Source organism: Takifugu flavidus, chromosome 8, assembly GCF_003711565.1.
Source record: "Takifugu flavidus isolate HTHZ2018 chromosome 8, ASM371156v2, whole genome shotgun sequence".
Classification (NCBI taxonomy): Eukaryota; Metazoa; Chordata; class Actinopteri; order Tetraodontiformes; family Tetraodontidae; genus Takifugu; species Takifugu flavidus.
Genome location: NC_079527.1, coordinates 9434807 through 9456476, shown reverse-complemented (window position 1 = coordinate 9456476; position 21670 = coordinate 9434807). Strand labels below are relative to the sequence as shown.

The 21670-nt window shown below is 43.9% G+C and overlaps 2 protein-coding genes across 8 annotated transcripts in view; one reads left to right on the top strand and one right to left on the bottom strand.

The window, feature by feature from the left end:
• Positions 1-98: 98 nt before the first annotated feature.
• LOC130530610 (ubiquitin-conjugating enzyme E2 T-like) lies at positions 99-3590 on the top strand. 7 transcript variants are annotated; one of them, XM_057041936.1, is made up of 11 exons: positions 99-287; positions 559-627; positions 944-1124; positions 1228-1275; positions 1759-1863; positions 2053-2165; positions 2291-2360; positions 2447-2552; positions 2639-2737; positions 3015-3098; positions 3352-3590. In XM_057041936.1, the coding sequence occupies exons 6-11, from the start codon at positions 2057-2059 to the stop codon at positions 3463-3465; spliced, it is 582 nt and encodes a 193-aa protein (XP_056897916.1). In that variant the 5' UTR covers positions 99-287; positions 559-627; positions 944-1124; positions 1228-1275; positions 1759-1863; positions 2053-2056; the 3' UTR covers positions 3466-3590. The 7 variants fall into 7 exon arrangements, with proteins under 7 accessions (XP_056897916.1, XP_056897919.1, XP_056897920.1 ...); XM_057041938.1 differs by lacking the exon at positions 99-287 and adding an exon at positions 295-442; XM_057041939.1 differs by lacking the exon at positions 559-627.
• Positions 3591-3679: 89 nt separating this feature from the next.
• LOC130530585 (leucine-rich repeat-containing G-protein coupled receptor 6) overlaps positions 3680-21670 on the bottom strand; it is a 32094-nt gene continuing 14103 nt past the window's right edge. Inside the window, exons 3-18 of the mRNA XM_057041888.1 lie at positions 17000-17071; positions 15321-15392; positions 12362-12577; positions 12142-12213; positions 9805-9873; positions 9301-9372; positions 9134-9205; positions 8660-8728; positions 7807-7878; positions 7490-7555; positions 7315-7386; positions 7076-7147; positions 6737-6862; positions 6122-6276; positions 5903-5983; positions 3680-5799 (exon numbers count right to left, since the gene is read on the bottom strand). Of these exons, the coding sequence (XP_056897868.1) occupies positions 4568-5799; positions 5903-5983; positions 6122-6276; positions 6737-6862; positions 7076-7147; positions 7315-7386; positions 7490-7555; positions 7807-7878; positions 8660-8728; positions 9134-9205; positions 9301-9372; positions 9805-9873; positions 12142-12213; positions 12362-12577; positions 15321-15392; positions 17000-17071 (2590 nt within the window). The 3' untranslated portion in view covers positions 3680-4567. The remainder of the gene's footprint in view (positions 5800-5902; positions 5984-6121; positions 6277-6736; positions 6863-7075; positions 7148-7314; positions 7387-7489; positions 7556-7806; positions 7879-8659; positions 8729-9133; positions 9206-9300; positions 9373-9804; positions 9874-12141; positions 12214-12361; positions 12578-15320; positions 15393-16999; positions 17072-21670) is intronic.

Genomic DNA, 21670 nt, shown 5'->3' with positions numbered 1-21670 from the left:
GGTGTGTGCAGAACAGGCGGACTGGAGTTGGCGCAGTTCCCCAAACTGCGGTTTCAGTTGCGCAGCGGAACAAACATCAGAGGTGGAACAGGTTATGAGGAAGAGGGGGGATTTTCCCTTTTCGCATTAGAAATATGAAAATATACTTACAACAATTATACTTACAAACAATTATACATAATGTACAACATTGAAAAACAGCAGAGCAGTACGCGTGCGCTGCTCCTCCTCAAAACAACCCTCCGCCCCCGTAACAACTCTGCCTAGATCAGACCGCGACAAACCAGGTAAGAGTTTGTGTAATATCGGCCACGCTTGTCTGTATTTGTCGCCATGGTGTATTTGGATTAAAACTTTTAAATGCCGAATGACAATTGGCACGTCAGCTTGAGCCGGCGTGTGTCCACGCGTAATTTAAGCAGAGTTCCTTCAGACATTTCAGGTTTACTCCAAATAAATATTATAATATATAACACGAACCTTCAAAATAATCATTTTGATACAAATGGTTTCGCAGTCACCGTTATTAAGATGTGCACATATCTCCTCTTTCACCAGTTATGTGGGTTGAAAAAATATCGCAACAACTGGGTCGGCCAACGCGATCTGTGGCCGGATGGCTGATCAGTAAGTTCCTCAAAGTCAACAATCAGATCGTTGAGGAAAGAGCCGTGTCGCACTGCGGGATTCAACCCGGAGATACAGTCCTGGAATTGGGTCATGGTCCAGGACTCGGTCTGCAGTTTGCAGCTAAAATGCTCACAGGGCCCAGGGGGCACCTTATAGGGGTGGATTATTCTGAATACATGCATCAGGTGAAGAGAGAATACTGAGAGTCTAAAAAGAGTTCCTGCATTTTTTTATTCAGTGGAAGTCTGTTGTGTATGACATTGTGATGATATTATTATAAGCAGTATTTTAAAACTATTTTTTTTAATTGTAGATGGCAAGTAAGAGACTTAAGGATCTTGTGGCCAGTGGTAAATTGACCCTACACCACTGTGATGTTGCAGCAATGCCTCTGGGAGACAACAGCGTGGATAAAGTATTCCATTGTAACTGCTACTACTTCTGGCCTGATCTCAGGAAGGGAGGTGCAGAGATCCACCGGGTAATGAAACCAGGTGGGAAGCGACAACACTTGTGGATATCGTTACAATTAAGGCCTCATCCTCTTTTTAAATGGGCATTTCTGTACTTTTGTTTGCATCTCATGATCGTCCACAGGAGGTCGGATGGTGACCACGCTAATTCTGTCCCGCATCACTGATGCAGGTAAAAAGAATCTGTTTTCAGGGGAAAACTGGCACCCGGATGCCTACATGGCAGCTCTGAGAGATTCTGGCTTCATTGATGTCAGAATGGAAGACAAATGTGATAAAGATGTTGCTTATCAAGTCATCTTTGCAACTGCCTCCAAAGGCAATTAAAATGTGGTGAAGACTGTGTGTGTTTTATTCTATTTTTCATTTAATGTCAGTTTTAAATGATTATATGCTCTGCCCCAACAAGTTGTATTATCCTTGTCATTACTATTATTATTGGAATGAATTATATGTTGAAGATGCTTTTGCCAGGGGAATAGGTGAATTGTCTCAATGTTAGACCTGCAAAGACACTTCCCTGAAGTAGAAGATGGATGGAATAATTCAAATAACAGAATAATTTATGAATTTGATCAGTATTTGTATTATTACCTTGAAATGACAACCTCGATAATCTGTAGTTTGGTAAATCACTTCTTCTCCCGATCGCCAGATGGCGGCAGCAGCAATTTTAGGAAGCGAAGAAGAAGAAAAGCGCCGTCGTCCAGAGAGGGAAATCCAAAACTCTTTGTTTTTCTCAGATTTTATTCTTTGACAAGTAAGGCTCTCTTTTTATACGCAATAAACTGTTTCAACCATGTCGAAAATGGTCGTTGGGTGGTCAACCCGTTGACATATTCAAGCGAAACCTTGTCGCATCGATGCTGCTAGCGAGAAATCCTTTTAGATTTGAGTGTCATGTATTGCCTTAAACTGTATCTAACTCTTTCTTTCTTTCTTTTATTAGCAATATGCAAAGGACTTCTCGTTTAAAGCGTGAACTGCAGATGCTCAGCACCGAGCCTCCTCCGGGGATAACCTGTTGGCAGACCGAGGAGCGGCTCGACGAGCTCCGGGCCCGTCAGTATCCCCGCACACCCTCACAACAATAATAAAGGCGACATTGCTTGACAGGGTGCTGCAATTTTAACAACTTTAACCTAACAATCTAATAAATAAGCTTCTGCTTTCCCGTTGTGTTGCAGAGATAGTTGGTGGAACCGAGACTCCATATGAAGGCGGAATCTTTACATTAGAGATCAAAGTCCCTGAGCGGTATTTAATTTAATGTTGGCATTGATTATTAACCTGCCGTTCAGTTATAAAGATTATGATACTGACCAGATAAATCTTTCTTCTAGCTATCCATTCGAGCCTCCCAACATACGGTTTTTGACCCCCATCTACCACCCCAACATTGACAATTCGGGACGTATCTGCCACGATGCTCTCAAACTTCCACCAAAGGTTGGTCCTGAGTTTTCTCCTTCTGCAGTGACTGAGACTATATCAATGAATAATAGAATGACGTAGCAATTAACACCTTTTTAAAGGGTGCCTGGAGGCCTTCGTTAAACATCTCCACAGTTCTGACCTCCATTCAGCTGCTCATGGCTGAGCCAAACCCAGATGACCCCCTCATGGCTGATATAGTGAGTGTTTCATTGTTTTTATTCACACTATGTGTGTTTTGCCATACGATTTATGGGAAAACAGCATGGAGACAATTGTTTTTTCTCAATATAATGATGAGAATAGAACACAACGTCCTTGTCTTTTGGAAATTGCTACTTTGCTGTCTTTGAGTACCACCGATCTTGTTGCCATTGTGATGCAAACCTACCTGGGAAGCTGACTGAGAGATATACCAATATAAATGTGTGTCCACCACATGCTGTATAACTGGAAGCACACTTTTCTGAAATGCAGTCATCAGAGTTCAAATACAACAAACAACTGTTCACGGAGAAGGCCAGAAAGTGTACCCAAGAGCACGCTGTTCAGCAGAATAAAGTGAGTCTCTCTTCTTTCTGTCTGAATTCCTGGCAAACTATCTATTATTTGACTTACCGTAATTCCTGAGTGATGGGCGATATTTTCCTTGTAGTAGCTCATTTACCCACAAGGTGGGGCTGTGGTCACGCACAATTATCAATTGCATTGAAGCGGTTTGATTTCTCTTTAATGAATTCTAAAGTTAACGGTGTATTTTGAAAATGAAACTGGGCCATTCTCACAAAAATGCCTTGTTTGTGTCTTTGTTCAGGGTGTGATGGAGGACAACAAAGAAAACATTGAGGAGAGGAAAACCTCATCTCGTAAACGAGATGCTTTGACTGCGCACCAGGAGGGAGAAGCAGCAAAGAGATCCTGCTTGTAATTTCTAATTCCCTTGTTTTTATCAGTTTTCCCACCAGCTTTAATGCAAATATTGTTTTCTATTTCATTATCTAAATCTGTATATCTATAGATTGATTTTGCCTCAATAAAGATTTTTAAAGTGAATTTATAATTTGAAATGCTCATTGTAAGACACAGGATGCCTTTATGTGGCATTAAATTGCATTTTTTTCATATTAATATGAGTCCAATGGTTATTTTGTATATTTAATATGAAGATAATTTTATTCAAACATATGCATAGCAGTTGTATACAAATTATGTACATCCAAAATAGCATTTTTACAAACTACAGGTTTATTTTAAACATATAAAATATTATATTTGCTGTTAATCATATAAAAGGGAGACGAACATCACGATGCTGTAGTGAGTCAATACCATGGTAGTTCAGAGGTAGTTACATCGTATGTACATGTTGGTAGCCTATTCTAATGTGTGTTGAAAGAGACCCCCCCCCCCCCATGGCTGTTTAATTGCTCTCCTCCAATGTTGCATATTTAAGACAAAATTTATGTAAACTACTATAAATGTGCGGTCTGACTCCTGCTCCATCTTACCGGCATGCAAAGAGTAACATTTCTTTAGGACAACTTTGCACATTAAAAAAAAAGCCCTAAAAAAAAATCTGAAAAAAAATGTTAGCTTACTCTGGTAGAAACTTTTCGCCGTTTATGACGACTCCCTTTCTTTGAAAGCCTTAGCTATAATATAGATTTATGCAATAGAAAAATCTATACGGTCACGCCACTTAAAATACAAACACTCAAATTGTAACCGCTAATCTTGACTTATCACATTTTAGTATAAACATCACAATTCTACTGTTTCTAATCCACCCCGGCTAAACATCTGATTTGTCAGCTGCTATTTATTTCCATGCAGTTTTCATAATTTCTTTTGTCATACAAGTCCTGGATTGGTGCATTCCACTCCACTGGATCATGTTCTTTTCATCAGAACCATTGAGAGTTTTGATGTTCTCACATTCTACTGTCTTTGTGGACCCGATCTGAGATGCTTGTCGGAGAGGTCTTGGTGTGACTGGTCCGTTGACAGTCCTTGAGTCCTTGTGCGGGGGCTCACAGATGAGTTGAGCTCGCGGTAGAACGATGTTGAGAGTTACAAGTGTTCAGAGTCACGTCTGGATCCAAGCTCTTTGTGCAGTTGTCGCTGAAGCTTTCTTGGTCTCTCCCCCTCTCTCTGTCTCTGGCTGTGGGGATCTGACAAGGGATGAGGAGAAGAGACGAGGCGGCGGAGGATTGGGAAAACCGGACGTGATCTCGGTGGGAGTGACAAGCGGGCGCAGCGCTGTAGAGAACTTCGGACTCGGCCAGCGTAGATGAGTCAGAGCAGGAGCTCTTCTCTGTCCCCACAGAAACCAGAGAGTCCAGGGTACGGTCCCTGCGTAACTTTGGGCGCTCTTTTGGATAAGGCCAGAGGAAAAACTGGGAGAGGTCTCGCGTGAAAAGGAGGAACAGGAGAGGATTCAGGCAGGCAGGTAGTGGCTGGAGAAGCAGAAGAACTGATTTGAGCACCTCCTCCCCCAGGGAGAGAAGGCCGAGGAGGGAGCACAGAGACAGGAAAGCTACCGGTACATAGAGGAGGCCGTTGGTGAATATTAGCCACGCAACATGTTTGATCATGGTGCAGTCCCACAGGCCATCACACTCTCCCCGCAGTAAATCCCAGTAAAGGCGGATATATGAGCCTGTTACTATCAGCAAACACAGAGTGTTCATCATGATGAGCGCTAAGGAGAAGCCCAGCGAGGATGGCAATCGAGAGGAGGGGGGTGGCAACGGCGAGGGCAGGCAGAAAGGTGAGGACCCATACTCCCCCACTCCGACCAGTGGCAGAGAAGCGAGGGCGAGGGAAAGAACTAGGCAGAAAAGCGCGCATGTCCGCACACTGCCAAGGGAAGGCAACTTTCCGTAGGCACGGGCGCACGTCATACTCACGCCGCACTGCACAGCTGCCAGAGTCAGCAGCAGCACGCTCGCCTCGGACGCAAACACCCACACCCAGCCTGTCGCCTGACAGCCAGACCCCGCCTCCCAGCGGGCGCCGTGGTCAGCAAACTCTCCCAGGGTGAGAGCGTCCACAAAGGCCAGGGTTCCTGTGCACATGCCTGTCAGCAGGTTGGAGGCCCCCATGCAGGCCACGGTGAAGCGGAGCGGTGAGAGGTAGCCCGGCGAGCTGAAGAGGGACAGAAGCAGAAGGGAGTTCCCCAGAAGAGACACCAAGGAGATGAACCACAAGCCTACGCGAACGGGCCAGCTGCCCAAGAGCGAGTCGCAGGGACAGAAAGGACCTGCAAAGAGACGTCTCATCAGCCGTGAATCGAAACAATCTCAGACACAATAAAAGAAATCCCAACATTTGATTTAACCCTCTCAAAGTACAGCCTCACTTACCTGGGGTAGGAGAGCACTGGACACTGGCCTGTAGTTTGGATTCTTCTATTTCTAGCTGGAACTCCTCCAGGTCAGGGTCATCTGGAATGAACCATTGTTGGTGTCAAAAATGCTTCTTTTAGGTTCCAACTTCTTCGAGTCAGAGAGCTTAATCTGCACATGTGTAGCGTGAAGACTTGTAGACTTGTGAAAATATCACATTATTCTCCATTTTCTTACAGTGCGCGTCCACATGGACCGGGTACATGGGCGCCGTCCTCTTGTGGAGATCCTCATCAACGTGACCTTGCTCCGCGTCCCACTGGCTGGCCGGTTTATAGCTGTCACAGGAACCATACACGCAGCACTGGTAGGCATATGGCATCTCTATTACCCTGCAAGAAAGAAGATACAATGATTTTGCTGGAAAAAAAACCAATCTACAGCGGATGTCCTGAGGAAGGTTTACACCAATCCGTCAGAGTTGAAGCTTAGGTTTTGAACACGGTATTAGATATTCACATGAAAGTCCTGGGCTGTATTTATCTTGTTTCTGTAGCGTTTGACATCATGTGAACAGTAAAGCATGAGCTGTATTATGATTTTGACGAAGGTTTTTGGCAGGAGATCTGTGTTGATGAAGATCTTTAGCAATGTTGACGTCGCCGCTCACCACCGTCCCCTCTCATTTTGAAACCCATAGAGTCTTTCATAGAAAGCTCTCACAAAAAAAAGAAAAGAAAGAGGGTTCTTGCAGTAATTAGCTTACTGTCAACACTGCCTGTGTTTGGTAAATTGAAGGTATTAAAAGGAAATCATGTTGGAGAGATAATTGGAAAAGTGTGTGTGTATTACCTCATACGGGGAAAATGATCGGGGCTGAAGGCGTCATATAATTCCGCGTTGCCTCTGAGTTTGAGATGGGTGAGACCGCCTAAACCTGTGACAGGCACTGAACTCAGCCGGTTTTCAGTCAGGTCCCTGAAATCAGCGCAAGAAGAAATAGAGGGAAAAGGGTGAGTTTTGGCCAAAATTATCTGTTGGAGTTCACTGTTTTTTGTTTTAGGGGGGCAAAAAAGGCCTGTCTTTTCGCACTCTCACGTTCCCTTCTGAAGCTTAAAAACAAATCACTCATGCTGATGATGCTATGGAGGGTGGATGAGGGCTCTCAGCGACAGTCATGCGTATACTCACAATTTCAATAAGGACTGAAGGGATGCAAAAGCATCTGGGTGGATCCGTTCGATCAAATTCCAGCTCAGATCTCTGAAACATTTAAAGAAACGGAGTAAAAATGGATGGAGAGAAAGCTTAAGCAGTTTAATGGAGAGAATAATATCTTCCCAGAATCTTGTCAAATTTTAATCCGCCGAATGCTTCTGTCCATGAGATAATGTAGGAAGGGGCGAAGAAAGGAGCCAAACCTGACTTACAGTGCTCTCAGAGAGGTGAGCTGCTGAAAGGTGCTCGACTCTATCCTCCTGATTTGGTTATGCTGCAGGCCTCTGTTGAGAAACACACACACACACACACAGCACATATAAAATGTGCAACCCTGAGATTTGAGCCCGTGGTGCGTGTGGTGGTGTCGGGGTTTGAATTACTCACATCTCCTGCAGCGACGAGCAGCGGTAAAAACTGGGCAGATGCTCTATCTGGTTGTAGGACAGCTCCCTGCAACAATACACAAAGCACATAAACAGTGACCAGCTGCGGATTTGAGCGTGGGAAATCACGGCCTCGGCGAGGTTATTTGGGTGTGCGTTCAGCTCTGCGTGTATGATGGGACAATGGTTTTGTGGGTGAGTCGGATGGGTGATTGGATTTCACAGTAAAGTGATTAAACAAATGCTTCGGAGCTCAGTCGGTATCTGCTTTGTTTTTTTCTACCTCCCCTCTTCCCCCCGGCATGCATGTATACTTACAGCACTCTTAGGCGAGGCAGCTGCTCGCATAGATCCGGAGGGAGGGCCGAGAGTCCGGCTCGAGTCAGCGTTCTGTAGAGACAAGGAAGATTCTATGGTCATTGTTAAAACGCGAGCGGGCGAGAGGAGCCGCTGGTCCGGTGAGCCTAACTCAGTCAGACAGGGGCCAAAACTGTCTTAGCACCATCTCTTTTCTCAGTCTGTTGTTTAGCAGCAGAAGAAAAATGCACAGAAGAAACAGATAAAAGGTTCAGCTTGGTTTCAAGTGCCAGATAACCATGAATTATTAAATGTTTGGGATCTATCTGGGAGATTTTAGGAGGGATTTACTGCTGAGTTCAGCACTACTAAATCTCTTGCTAGACTTTGGAAGACGGCTGAAGTGAATAATGGCTGAGACTAGTCAAAAAGGCTCTGGAGGAGGGAAGGTGTCACTGTCAAAGTCCGCCACAGAGAGACAGCTCTGGGAGATTACAGCAAGGTGCCCTTCATCTGTGAAGGACGGGGGAGTCACGTGTAGCTGCCAGTGGAACATGCTTGCTGGTGACTACATACGTGAATGCTGACAGAAGCAGCGTATTCTGCAGATGGACAAGGAGCCAAAACATATACCATTACATATATGACTTAATTGGTCAGCTGATCGACGACAGATCAGAATTCATGTATTAAAGCATTTCCTTCGAGTGGATAGAGAGACAGCTGAATCATTTTGATTATGTGTAATTGTCCAAATCATTTCTGCTATGACTGCCGCCCCTCTGTGTCTCTCTTGCTCATCCTCTGTGCTTCTCGTGTCAGTTATTGCCGTCACGCCAAATAACGCTGAAAATCTGACTTGGGTGACACTCACAAAATTTCCAGGCTGCTGGTTCCTTTCAGATCTGGAAACTCTTGAATCTGGGTTGCTCCGTTGAGGGAGCTGTTAACGAACACAGAGAACAGGGTCAGAAAAGTCTCTTTCTTTCCTCCCCTCTCTTCCCCCTGTCTGACTCACACACACACACACACACACACACACACACACGCACACACACACACTCAGGCCCTGTCTAACAGCTCATTTCAAGCCATCAAACTTTTCCTCCAAAATCAACACAGGCTGTTTTGGCTGTCTCAACAGACATCATAAGTCACACTATTCAACATGTTCTTACAGCACACTCTTGCTTACTACATCAGTGCACAGCACAGAAATACACTAACACAACATCATTCAGAAGGACATTACACACGTCCACTCAACTTTCACTGCCGGGGATAGAGAATGATTTAAACAGTGTTTAGGCTAACTCACTGGAATTGCTTCTACTAGCCGCATACTTACAGTGTGTGCAACTTTGGTAAGAACTGGAAAGCGGATTTCCCCACCAACTGGATGGGATTCTCGTAGAAATGACTTCAAGAAAAGAAATACAGAAATTGTGATATAGAAGTGTTTGTGCACGATGACTTGTCATAAAATCGCAGTTATCTGTTGCAGCATTAACTTACATAGTTTGGAGCTGAGGGTTTCCTGCAAAGGCCCTCTCAGGGATGGTTTTGATATTGTTGTTATGGAATCCTCTGTAAATATAGAGACCTGCTGTTAGTCGCTAAACATGTTTGATTTTGCATACATTTGTCAGTTGTTCTTTTTTAAATGGTGTGTTTGTGAGCAAGAGTGGAGTCAGATGTCCTCATGTTGCACCTGCCATTGCACAGCTGAAAAGCATTTTTTTGGATAAATGAGATGTAAACACGCACGCTGACACACATTCACACTGCGAACATCTGTTGAAGCTGAAGAAAAACACTGTGTGCATACGTGCAGACCAGCGTGTTTGTGTGTGTGTGTGGCGGGGGATCCTAGGCAACACCTGCTTCAAGCGAGAGAGATTATATCCGAGTGCCACATTAAAACACTTAACGGGATTACTCGGGATAATGCAGCCATGATAGTCATGTCAGGCAGGTGGGTTTGTGTGAGTGTGAGAGAGTGTGTGTGAGTGCTCTCACAATTCCTGAAGTTTGCTCAATGTCCTGATGGCCACAGGAAACTCCTGCAGATCGTTGTAGTTCAAATCCCTGAGGGACAGGCAGTCAGATAAACAGTTATGATTAAATAATATATGGAAACATGAAGTCCAAAGCAGGAAGTAGAAACCATTCCCTCCAGCGCGACTTGCAACTCAATCCCGTGTTATTTCAAATGTGATAAAGGGTGTTTGACTGTGCATGTATACACAGCCATTTCCTCACTTATGCGAGAGGCTGACAGCTGCAGAAGTGAAGTCTTGATGTGACCCATGACCCTTGCTGCTCTAACCTGATTATTTAGGTCTGCGTCTGATTAGTTTCCCAGAAAACACTATATCAAAACAACAGTTGCTATGGATGATACGTCATCAAGCAGGTGGCAGGTTGGTTTTTTTCCCTCTCACTTTTTTCCCCCCCTTCATACGAGTACTACAGTTGTGTACACATGTACGTACACAACAACTTCATAATGCACAGCATGTATGGAATATTGAGCGAGTCGGCTCTGCTTTATTTTATTCAAATCAATTAAAAAAGGTCAAGTCAAAAGGAAAGATGTTTGATGGAGGCTCACTCTTTACCCATCTTGTCACATACATGACTTATGTAATGGTTTTATGATTCATCCTTAGGTTTGAGAAGGCTACTGGTGATGCAGATGGTCTCTTGAATTTCTCATGCTGTGTGATTAACGCCTCATACCAGCCGTGTCCCCACGTCAATGACACCTCCTCTCTCATCTCGCTGAATCATCCGTCTCTCTTACCCACTGATGGCCCGAACACGTTAACACACACTATTTTGGTCCAGTGAGCTCCACTCCTCTTTTTCTAATTCTCTAGTTTCCCTTCATCAATCCTATCAGTGCCTCCTCTGACTTTCCTCCCGTTGCCAGACACTTCCTGGGGCAGATAATGAATTTCGAGCATTAAAACGGCCGTATGTTTTTGAGTGCTTATCTGCACACACATGCGTGTGCCCACACACACACACACTAAACTCTTTTTTTTTGCACTTAAACACATTGTTAAGCAGCCACCAGGCCACCATGGCTTCTGTCTCCATTTCTTTTACATTCTGCACCTCTTTTATAAAAGTGTAGGTCGCATTCATGCGGTTTTCTTTAGTGATGTGAGTAGAGGATCTGTTCGGTGCCTATGCTCAGCCTTCCTATAGGTACGCTGGACCTCAGTGCTGCTTAGAAAAATTACTTTTACTACCAAGGACAGATGGAGCTGTTATTACTTCAGGGCAGCTATTCACAAGGCCTGGGCCTCAGGGTGCAATCCAGAGGGCTGCAGATGCAGCAGTTTCACAGATGGTAGGATTTTTTTTTCATCTTTTTTATCAGTTTGAAGAAAAGATTGAAATAAATGATCGGCTGATTTCAAGAGCAGTCACATCGGAATATGAGCAAACTCGCTTGGATATAAAGAAGATTGTTTTTCATTATTTTGGAGTGTGACATGAAAAATGTGCAGACACGGAGGTGATTGTTCAGTGTTGAGAAACTGAGCTGCTCTGAGCTGATCAAAGAGAAAGCTTTACTCATTTCTTTTGTTCCTGTGTTGGTTGTGGTTTTGAAACTGTTCAGTACTGGGAGTGCTGGGAATTAATAATTATGGTGTAGGGTTACACCGCTTTGACTTTGGCATAGCATTTCCATTTCTTGGTAAAAAATATATTGATTTAGGACGCGCTGCGCACGTCAGTGACTCGGCTGCAATGAGCCTGATAGGTTCACTTATTTGCTTTGTGTTTCCTCTTGAGTGATTTCCTTTTATTTCCTGGTACTTGAAGAAGAAGCCCAGGGGGATTGATCAAATCATTTGTGCTAGTTTTCATTTAAGCATTAAAAGCGGGAAGTTACCAAATTCTTTGGACAAAAATGACCCAAAGCATTGATTTGGCTTTTGCCAACTACGTTGCGAGTATGAGCACTCATTAATGAAGCTTGTGTAATCTATGGCTATAGAGGCAACAAATTCAGAGATATTGTATACTTTATGCAGGGTTATTCTGAGGCAGGGTTAACTCTGATAGATTAGCAATTGCCTGTAGGACCATGAAAATAAAGGAAGGCCCTGAAATGGAAATCTCTTAAGGTTGGTTCATTTAAGTTTCTTTCCAGTGCGTATGGTCATTTTAAGGGTGAAGATAAGGTTAAGGTCACATTATGAGGGAAGGAAGTGGTGGTGAAGCAGTAGTTATGATTCGGGTTAGGTTTAATCCTGAGGAAGGGAAAGATAAATGTATCATATTACCTTTAGTCTAATTACTGTCCAAAATGTGTGTTTGCATGCCTCTCGTACTCACAGTGTCTCCAGACTGTGTAAACCTTCAAAACATCTCGGATCCATGGTCTGGATATGGTTGTTGTGGAGGTGCCTGGGGGGAAAAAATAGCCACAAATATTGTTTTGGACAAATCAGAAATTATCTCATCATTTCCAGACGCACAGCAATTTCCAAATCACACAGAACAATCATTTTCAAAGAAACACGGACCAAAGAGGTCAAAATGAGACGTCACTTACAGGACAACGAGGGCAGAGAGGTTGGTGAAGGCATAGTCTGGAATGTGTGTGATCTTGTTGAGGGCCAGCGTCATGGCCTGCAGGGACGGCAGGGAGTCTAGTGCCGCCACTGGGATTTCTGTTAAGGAGTTGTCATCCAACCACAGGTGCCTCATAGAGGAAACTCCTCTGAAGGCCCAAGCCGGAACCTCAGACAGCAGGTTAGCATCAAGACGCCTGCAGGGTGAGATAATTACTTAAATACAGTGTTTGCTGTTCTTCACGTGTATCCGAGTGCGTGCATGCATCATAGATTGTGTGTCATGAAAACACTTTGGCTTAAAGGAAGGTTATTATGAGAATTACACATCCTTAATTCTCCTTTCATCTTTGTTGCAGGGTTGGAATCTCCTGATTTATGATTTATTCCCATGCTAAGTAAGCCACGTCAAGCCTCACCAGCACAGACATGCATGAAATGTAAGACGAGGAAAAAACACAAACATGTAGGAGCATTTGCAAGGAGCCCGTTTTATTTTACTTTGGTTTATTTATGTGGAAGGTGTGTGGTAAATTTGAAGATGATTCTTCAGCTATTCTTCATTCTTGGATTCCTGCTGTCGGCATTACTTATCACCATTTATACGCATACAAGGCTCCTTTAATCAATGTTTGACGCCAGACACAGTCAAACATTTTCACACAAGTGCTTTCATGTCGCCGACCAAACCAAGATACCAGACCTTTGTTCTTCGTTGTCTCTCAACTCACGGGCTGCAAGTGTGGACTGTGACATACGGCACATAAATGCTCACATACACACTGGCCGCAGTGATAAATGATGCCCTCGGGGCAGAGTTGTCAAACTGAGACCGCTTCCTCCTGCCATTCTTCTTTTTTTGGCCCTTCACACTTGTCCATTAATCTTCTTTTCCTCCCTGCAGCTCACATTTGTTTCTTACATCTCCATTCATGCTGAAAACTCTTGAGCATCTCACTCTTTAACCCTTGTTCTCCTTTAAACACTTTCTCTTATCAATCTTCTACTGGGTTCATTTGATCCTTGCACAACAGCTCCTCCTCTGTCTCTTGGCCGCTCTGAGGCCTCACCAAACAAACAGCATCATCAAAGTGAAATCTGAACTTGAACTCTGAACCGTAGGCTTTTCTCCTCAGGGAAATCTGCCATCAATAGAAGCAACTGTATACACTGGCAGATGCTCTAACACAGGGAAACACCATCCGGCTCGCATGTAGATGCACAAGAATGAGTGATCGTGCACTTATGAGCACTCTAAACAACATATGGATGTGGCGCATTCCTCAACTGATATCTCTTAAGAGAGCAACATCACCCCTGTGCGTCCGGTGTCCTTCAATTGTGGACGTTTGTCCCTGACCCCAGTGAATGGATGAAGGCCTTGGAAGACCCTTCAACTTTCTGGTTCGTTCTTCAGGGCAAAATAATAATTGCTCCTCTGAGGGGACCTGCCAGGGCTCACGAAGGTCCAGACAGAACCCGGAATGTTCCACAGAAGCCAGTAAAGCAGCAGCTATTTCCTGTCCATCACATCAAAGTCCGAGGTATGATTACAAGAGAGACGTACAGAAAGATAAAGGGAGTTTGCTTAAACGATCCAAGAGGTCTGTGGAATCAACCTCCACAAGCTTGTTTCTCCAGATGGCCAGTTCTATGTACTCTGTCGAGTACTTTTTCACTATCACTGAGTCACGGGTCTGAAAACAGAGCTGCTCTTGTGGAAGTCATCCAGACTTTTTATACTGCTCGACCTTCGACGTATGTGACCTAAAATGCCTCCATCTGATGGCACCCAGCAAAGCGACGGTGCTCTCAGGTTTAATTAGCCCCTCCCAAAGGGTGAGACAAATTTCTTAACTCGGCTTCACTTCACCGCAAACAAAAAGAATCTCATCCAAGATTAAGACATGATTAATTTTCAAAAGTCAACCTCCTTTGCACTTTTATACCTGTTTAAAGCCTGCGCGCCAACTGTCTTTCTACCTGCTGCGTTTTATGTCAGCGAGAGGCGCCGGCAAGCTTCACTCTCAAAAGCCGTTCCAGTAATCTTTCTCTGGTGAGCTTATCATTATAGTAATGACAAGGTGTGTCTCTACACTCTGGCTCTGTGTGTGTGTGTGTGTGTGTGTGTGTGTGTGTGTGTGTGTGAGGGGAGGGGAGGGAGGAAGGGTGGTGTACAGACACTGACTTGTATTTTTTCATTACTTAAGATCATCTCTGGGAACAAACTTGATAGACCACACATACACTTCAACTGAAGACAGGCAGCATCATGACATAAATCTGACATTAGACATAGACCCCCTCTAAGGAGGGGGGGCTTGAGTTTGCATGCACGTATGTGTGTGTACATCATGTGGGCTGGGATACATTTATGGGTATTTGCACTTCAGTATCAATTTGTAAAGCAGATATGTCGAACACACATGTGGTGCACAGTCGGAGAGCAGAGACATGAGAGTTTACAGATACAGTAAGGTGGTCCACACATGCAGGCACCAAACCTTCAAGCTGACCCCAAGCATTTGAGACATATATGCCACCAAGTGCTCTCATTAGGCCTGGGGGTAGCGGCGTGGGTGGTGAGAGAGGAACGGAGGAGAGGTGGAGGAAGAGGGGGGGATTGATGGAAAGTAGGGTTGTTTCACAGCTCATTGGAGATGCTCTCCCTGGCCTGCAGTGTCTGCTGTTTCCCTCATGGCTTCCAGATGCTATCATGAGCTGCACTGACAAAGTCAGGCTATGAATCCTTACATCAGGCTGCACAGCACAGCACAGGACCTTTAGGGGTATGGTCTGTAATATGTCAGTGTTACTCTACACCTGCGCTGTGGTCATGGAGCTGAGATGTGTGAGTGGGTGGCCAGGGAATTGCTTATTGCCTGCTGTCTGTGGTCGAGTAGCATGATTACTGCGTGCATGTGTGTAGTAAAGACTCACAGGGACAGTAAGTTAGGCAGGTCCCAAGGAGCATCGTCAGGAAGTCTCTCCAGTTGATTATTCTGCAGCATCCTGAAAAAACACAGTGAAATTAGTCATTCATAGGTGTAATAGGTCTGTGCGTGATTGAGAGTAATGTGATGTGCATGAGGGCACATCGAGCGGAACAAATAATTCCATCATGAGGGGAAATCTGACACACGGAGGAAAAGACCAGCGCAAGCTTGAAGTGGAGTGAAAGAGCAGAGGGCAGATGAAAAGAGACGCTCCTTGGGTGGGCTGCTGATGTCATTCTCGAAAGAATGAAGCAAAACGCGAGAAGGAAGTGGGGAGCAAACAATAGCCCACTCTCTCTTTCCTCTCCGTCCCTCTCTCACTTTCTCTCTCTAAAGTTTTTGTTCTTTTTTTGTTGTTAATCATGTCATTGCCAGTCATCGGACAGTACCACACAAGGTAAGTAGTCACCAGTGCGATGCCCACTGCAGCGCCATGCTGCCCCTAACCTGAAAACATGGGGCCATATTAGCCCTAAAACATCTGAAATTCAAGCAATACTTTATTTGTCTTTTAAAAGTTTTCAATATTTTCAGTGCAGTGGTGCAATTAGACTTTGTTTAAGTACTTTACTGTTGTTCTTACCCATATTTGAGCGTTGTTTCAAGGTATAAAGGGCATCTTATTTGCCTATCTGGTGCGTAGTATAAAACAATGCTACCCAGATGTGTAAAGCATGAATGGTAATCTTCCCTATGGGATGATGATGATGCTATGAAAAATACATGAAATTGGCTAAAGAAAAATTCCCTTATGGGGCATTTATTCATCACATTGTAGTGTGTTTCAGGGGTGTGAGCAGAGACCTTGTAGTTAACAAGGTCGTGTTTGCCACCATTGACTGACATTTCGCTGCTTTATAGCGTGTTAGAGAGGCTTTTTTTCTAGGGTGTTACAGTGTTTCTGCAGACTTGTACAAACTCAGGGAGTGTTTTCTTATGTAGTAATGACATAATAGGCTTTTGCTGGTTCACTCAATATATGTTTCATACCAGAAAAATAAAAAATGATCAAGTGTTGTGCCTGGTAATCCCCCAGATTCCCTGAAATTATGTACCACAACGCTATAGTGGAGTTTATATATTGTGGCAGTGCTCCACAGCCAAGGTTTAAAAGAGCTGAGTTGCTTGCCAAAGCTAATGAAAACCTCCTTAATATTCTTGTTTTCCACCCACTAGAAATATGACCGCAACTCATTAAATGGTACGCTCACAGCTCGGAAAGTACTATGGTTTTTATGGTTCCTTTGCACTTTTTGCAACAGTTGGTGGCCATGGATCATAAGGCTATGAACACACTCTGACAAATGGGGTGTTGAGAGAGATTTGAATGACTTTTCAAATTGATTTTATTTTTTTTTTTTTACACTCACTGTAATCTAGGTGGGTGGTGCGACTGGGAGGTCCTAGTATTACACCTGCGAGAGAGTTTGCACACGCAGGGCTTGTTTTCGGCATAAAAGATCCAAGGCCGTAAATTTTAATTGCAGTTCATGATACACGGCCCATATTTTATTCAGGTCAGGAGTAAAACTCAAGCAGAATACCAAACAACCATTGCTCTACCGCCACTGTTCTTGGTTGAGAGAAACAAAAGAAGAAGAAGAAGAAAAGGGGGCTACTTACAGAACTTTGAGATTATGGAGACCCTGGAGAGCGTGGCCCGGAATGTACCTCAGCTGATTTCCAGAGATTCGCCTGGAAGAGAAATCCAGAAATAAAAAGTCAGAGAAAATAAAATAAGAAGTCCTTATATATGATAGCGTGTGTGCAAGCTTTAAGCGCACATGAGTTTGGTGAACTTCATAAAGCCTCCTCCTTTTTGTTGGTGCAATATAACAGTAATCTTGAGTCCCTGTGCTGATGTTCAGGTGGAGAGGTGTGCACAACAGGCAACAACATTCCCTTGTCTTCATCCAAGAGGCTAAGCCTTAGTTAGCAGCAATTTGTGTGCATGCGAGTGTTTACGTGTGTGTATATACAAGGTGTATACTATGTATGTGCACATGAGCTATGTGAGCATGCACGAGCTATTTTCCATGTCCTTGAGTGAAATTGGGCCCATTCTGAGGGGCCTTGAGGACAGCGAGGGAGAGAAACCACACACATTCACACAAGCAATCCAATCAGTTTGTTTATCAAACACAGCACCTAATGGTCATTTGTGAGTGTGTATAAGATGTCCAAATAAATAACACTCAGTCCAACAGAGTAATTCTCAAGGTCACTAGCTGGAAGCACAGTTTAAACAGAGATTTGGTGCTCACAGCTCAAGACCACCCACTTTTATTAAACACGCGCACGTTAAATGTTACTCATTGGCATCCTCCTCACAACGTTGCTCCACAGGTGACATTTTCCTGACATTCCGCCTCATGTCCAGCAGTTGTGCACGTGTGTGAGCTGTGCAAGCAGCCATTTGAATCCAGAATATGAATATGGAGACGATATCACCCTTACCCAGGCGCTATCACTGGGATGGTGATGGATGAGTGCTTCCAAAGTACCTCTGACATCTGATAATCATGTCAACATGTCTTAGTCTTAGAACTCTTAGAACTGGCAAACCGCAGGACCCCCAACCCCCCCCCCCCCCCCCCCCCACTGCCCTGGCCAAATGTCACACTCAGCTGATTTTAAATCTCTTACAGGACTCTTATTTATAAAACAAAAAAATGCACTGATAGTTAGCCAAGCTATTGTGGTGCTGGTTAATCGTGACTGAAAAAACCCACTCGTTCAAAATTGCTCAAACTTCATTTGATGGCCCCATGTGACGTCTCAAAAGAGAGATCATCTGTGGATTGAAGCCCAAACAGTCCAAAATGCATTCTCATTTCAAGATTATGGAGTTCAGCTGGATTAGGATCTGAATTTCAACCATAAAGAAACCTGTATACTGCCCCTTTGGTCTCCTAAGAGGACAATACCTCTGCTTCCACAGTGCTATGCCAGTTTTTGCTATTGCACAAGCCGGTCACAGAGGACCATTTCTGTGACCACATCTCCCAGAATAACAATTGCAAGTTCCTACAATGATCCCGACCCCTGTAAAACTGACCTAGGCCTGCTCTCTGCAATGAATTTTCTTTTGGTGGCTGTTCAGATGTGCTGATTAATTACAGACAGTTATGGGGGAAGAAAAGATTTGTAGATTTTAGGTAACTGTATTTTCACTGGGAGGATAAGGATGGTGAGTAATTGAGTTTTAGAAAACAAACATTGTAGTTAAGGCCAGGGTATGCTGCACACATCTTACTGCCAACCACCCTTTCTTTATTAGCTGTGCCATTTCAGCCAAAACACCATCAGAGTAGATTCGTGCTTTTTTTTTTTGCCCACTTCATTTGTCAAACGGATAATTACATCCAAAGTGAAGATGGATGCTAAAGGGAAGAAACGCAGGCATTCTTGATAGACATCAATATAAGGCTGACGGTTGCCATTGAGCAACTCTTTCCATGATATCAGTGCGTGTTTATGTGTGTGTATGTGTGTGCGTAAATGATCTTACATACGAGTGAATGTTCCACACTTAACCGCTCAGTCATTCCACATCAATCTGATTATAATGAAAGGCGCCTTGCTCTTGTCAAGCCGAGTCGCCAACTGTTTTTTCTTTTAATTTAATTTGGGGATGGTTAAAATTTTTCTTGGCCCCCAGACTGCAAAGATAAAAAAAATGGAAAAGTCCATCCCAACATAATTCTGCTTTATTGGAAGGAGGCTTAGATAAAGCTGAAGAGCTTGAGTTGTTTCAAAACATCGAGAAGACGTGGGACGGCCGGTAACTTAGCAACCCTGATATCACAGCTGATCAATATGGGGCTTTAGTGAAGCATACCAAGCGGTGATTATCGTATGTATCTCTGTGCTATTGCCCAAAAACAATGATAAAAATCCCCAGTCTGTGTGATAGCGCTGGGAGAATGATGAAAGAAGGAGGAGAGGATAAACAGATCATATCGGGGGGTGGGCAGTGTGGGTGTTGGGTGGGGTATGCAAGAACACATGCATGTGTGACCTTTACCGCCCTCAGTCCATCAATAGACATGTTATGCCTCCTTCTGTTCAGAGGTGCAACCTGAGGGTCAACCACTTAACCTGGTGTTAACCTCTGAAGCGACCACAGAAAGCGACGTGCACGTTTGTCAAAGGGAAATACAAGAAGACAAAACAAAAAGTCTTGGCAAATGGTAAAGATTTAACTCGCTTAGAACATTTCAGCCTGTCCCTCCTACGTAGGCCACAATCCAGTCTATCAAAAGAGGGTCTCTCCTATCTTTTAAAGGGAGATGAGCCAACTTCCACCAAAAACGTTCACAAGTTATCAGAGACGGAGAGGTGGAGGGACAGTTTATCATCGCAGCATACCACAGAAAACAAGATAACACAAGACAGAATGTGGACAGTTTTCACTCAATTTTTCAATAGTCTGTCAAACAGGAACGGCCAATATCAACTTTAATATAACCAACAGCCAACAATTAACTCGTCAGGCCATGCGGGAGGGGTAAGGTTCAGCTTTTTAATTAGCACCAGTGACAGTTCCAGATAATGATAAGAGCAGCAACAGAAAGGCGACTCAACCGGCTGATTATAAAGGGAGTCGAAGGAAGAAGACGGGGAAATATGATCAGCCTGCTAAAGTGGTTTTCAGGAAGTACCTTTGTGCAAAAATTCACCTTAAATCACCGTTCACGATCGCTCCAGGTTGCAATTACATCAGGATGGATGGTGCATTTTATATATTAGATCAGAGCGTTGGAAGAGAGCGGCTGTCTTTGACATGTTGGATAGTACCCAGTTTTTGAGGCTGGACCAAAATGAGAACTTTGCTTCCCTTTCATTAATCTACAGTATAGACAAGCTGTCTGCCTCTCCGTCGCCTCTCTTCATGCTCTGTCTGGTGACAGTTGCATGTTTGTCTGTTTGAATGAAGACATTACTCATCAAAGTGGTAAATGAAGACTTAATGAGAGGGATCCAAGTTCAATAAGAATTCAAGTTAATGGCAAAGGAAACAAGAAGGGGTAATTAGACTCATATCATATTACCCCGTCAAAAAAGTGGCATCCATGAGCCTTTTGTTAGTTTCCTTGTTGGTGCAGTTATGCAATATTTGCAGGAATGATTTGAATAGAGCATTGTTCAAAATAGAGCAGGCGGTGACATTTCTTACACTTTGTCCCAATTCTATATATTTTACCTCTGTATATTTGCATATTTCCTATCAACAGAGATCTACAGAGTTGTGCAAGGGCTTGGTTTGACTTTGGCATGTTGTTTGCATATGACCCCAGGATGTATTCTGATCAGAGTCTGGATCTGGATCGCTTACACTTACATAAAACTGAGCGGCTAGATAAGGAGGGCACGACACTGTTGCACATTTATGATCTGTACTTTAGAAGAACTCCTAAAGTTCCTCATAAGACTTTATTTGTCCCCATAGTGCAAAACAGGATGAAAGCTAACGTTCCTGCCATGAGTAGATTTGCTCTCGTTTGTAAGAGTTCACAGACAGCCAATAAATTCAGGGGTGGGTGGAGAAACTCTCAAAGGGGCTCTTGCAATAGCCTACAGTAAAATAGAGATGGGGTCGGTAGAGTTGAGTTGCAAAGGAGGGAGGGAGGAAGAGCGTAACATCAAACAATTTATCACTCTGCCAGTCGCAACCTGCCTGGCCTTCGCCTCTCCCAACAAGTGCCATTGACCCACATCAAACGCTCTCGCCCTCAAGTCAACTGTTTGTGTTTTAACTAAGCTTTATATCATGTTTCATGTAATTATTATGTTGGTTTTTTTTCCAGCTTTGAAAATCTTGTAAACAGCGGACGTCAGAAATATGCCGTGAAAGAATTGCATGTTCCTGGTTGGAAACATTTTTCTCGGAACAGACCAGTTCTGCAGGTGACGTGCAGTCTAGTTCGCAGCTCCCAAACCCATATACAGTGGGACCTCTACTTACGAACGTCTCTACATGCGAAATGTTCAGGTTACGAAACGTCTCAACGGGAAAATATTTCCTCTTGTTACGAAAGAAATTTCAGTATACGAAAGGCAAAAATATGCTACTCGCAGCTCGCGGAGTTTAGCGAACGCAAACATGCTTGTAGCTGCTCTGCCATTGGCTATCGCCTAGCATCGTCCTGTCATCCCACTGGCTAGGAGGGACGTCAATCTGGACAAGTTTGTGTGTATCCCAGCGTCTTCTTCGTCGTCTTCGGGATTTATTGTGGGTGTTCGTATGTTTGTCCATTAGATGGTGGTGTTACCACAAGTGTTAACGTTTGT

Coding starts and splice junctions, on each gene's coding strand:
- LOC130530610 (XM_057041934.1), top strand. CDS start 361: ATGCCGAATGACAATTGGCACGTCAGCTTGAGCCGGCGTGTGTCCACG. Junction 443..558: donor AGTTCCTTCAGACATTTCAG/GTTTACTCCAAA, acceptor CTCTTTCACCAG/TTATGTGGGTTGAAAAAATA. Junction 816..943: donor ATTCTGAATACATGCATCAG/GTGAAGAGAGAA, acceptor TTTTAATTGTAG/ATGGCAAGTAAGAGACTTAA.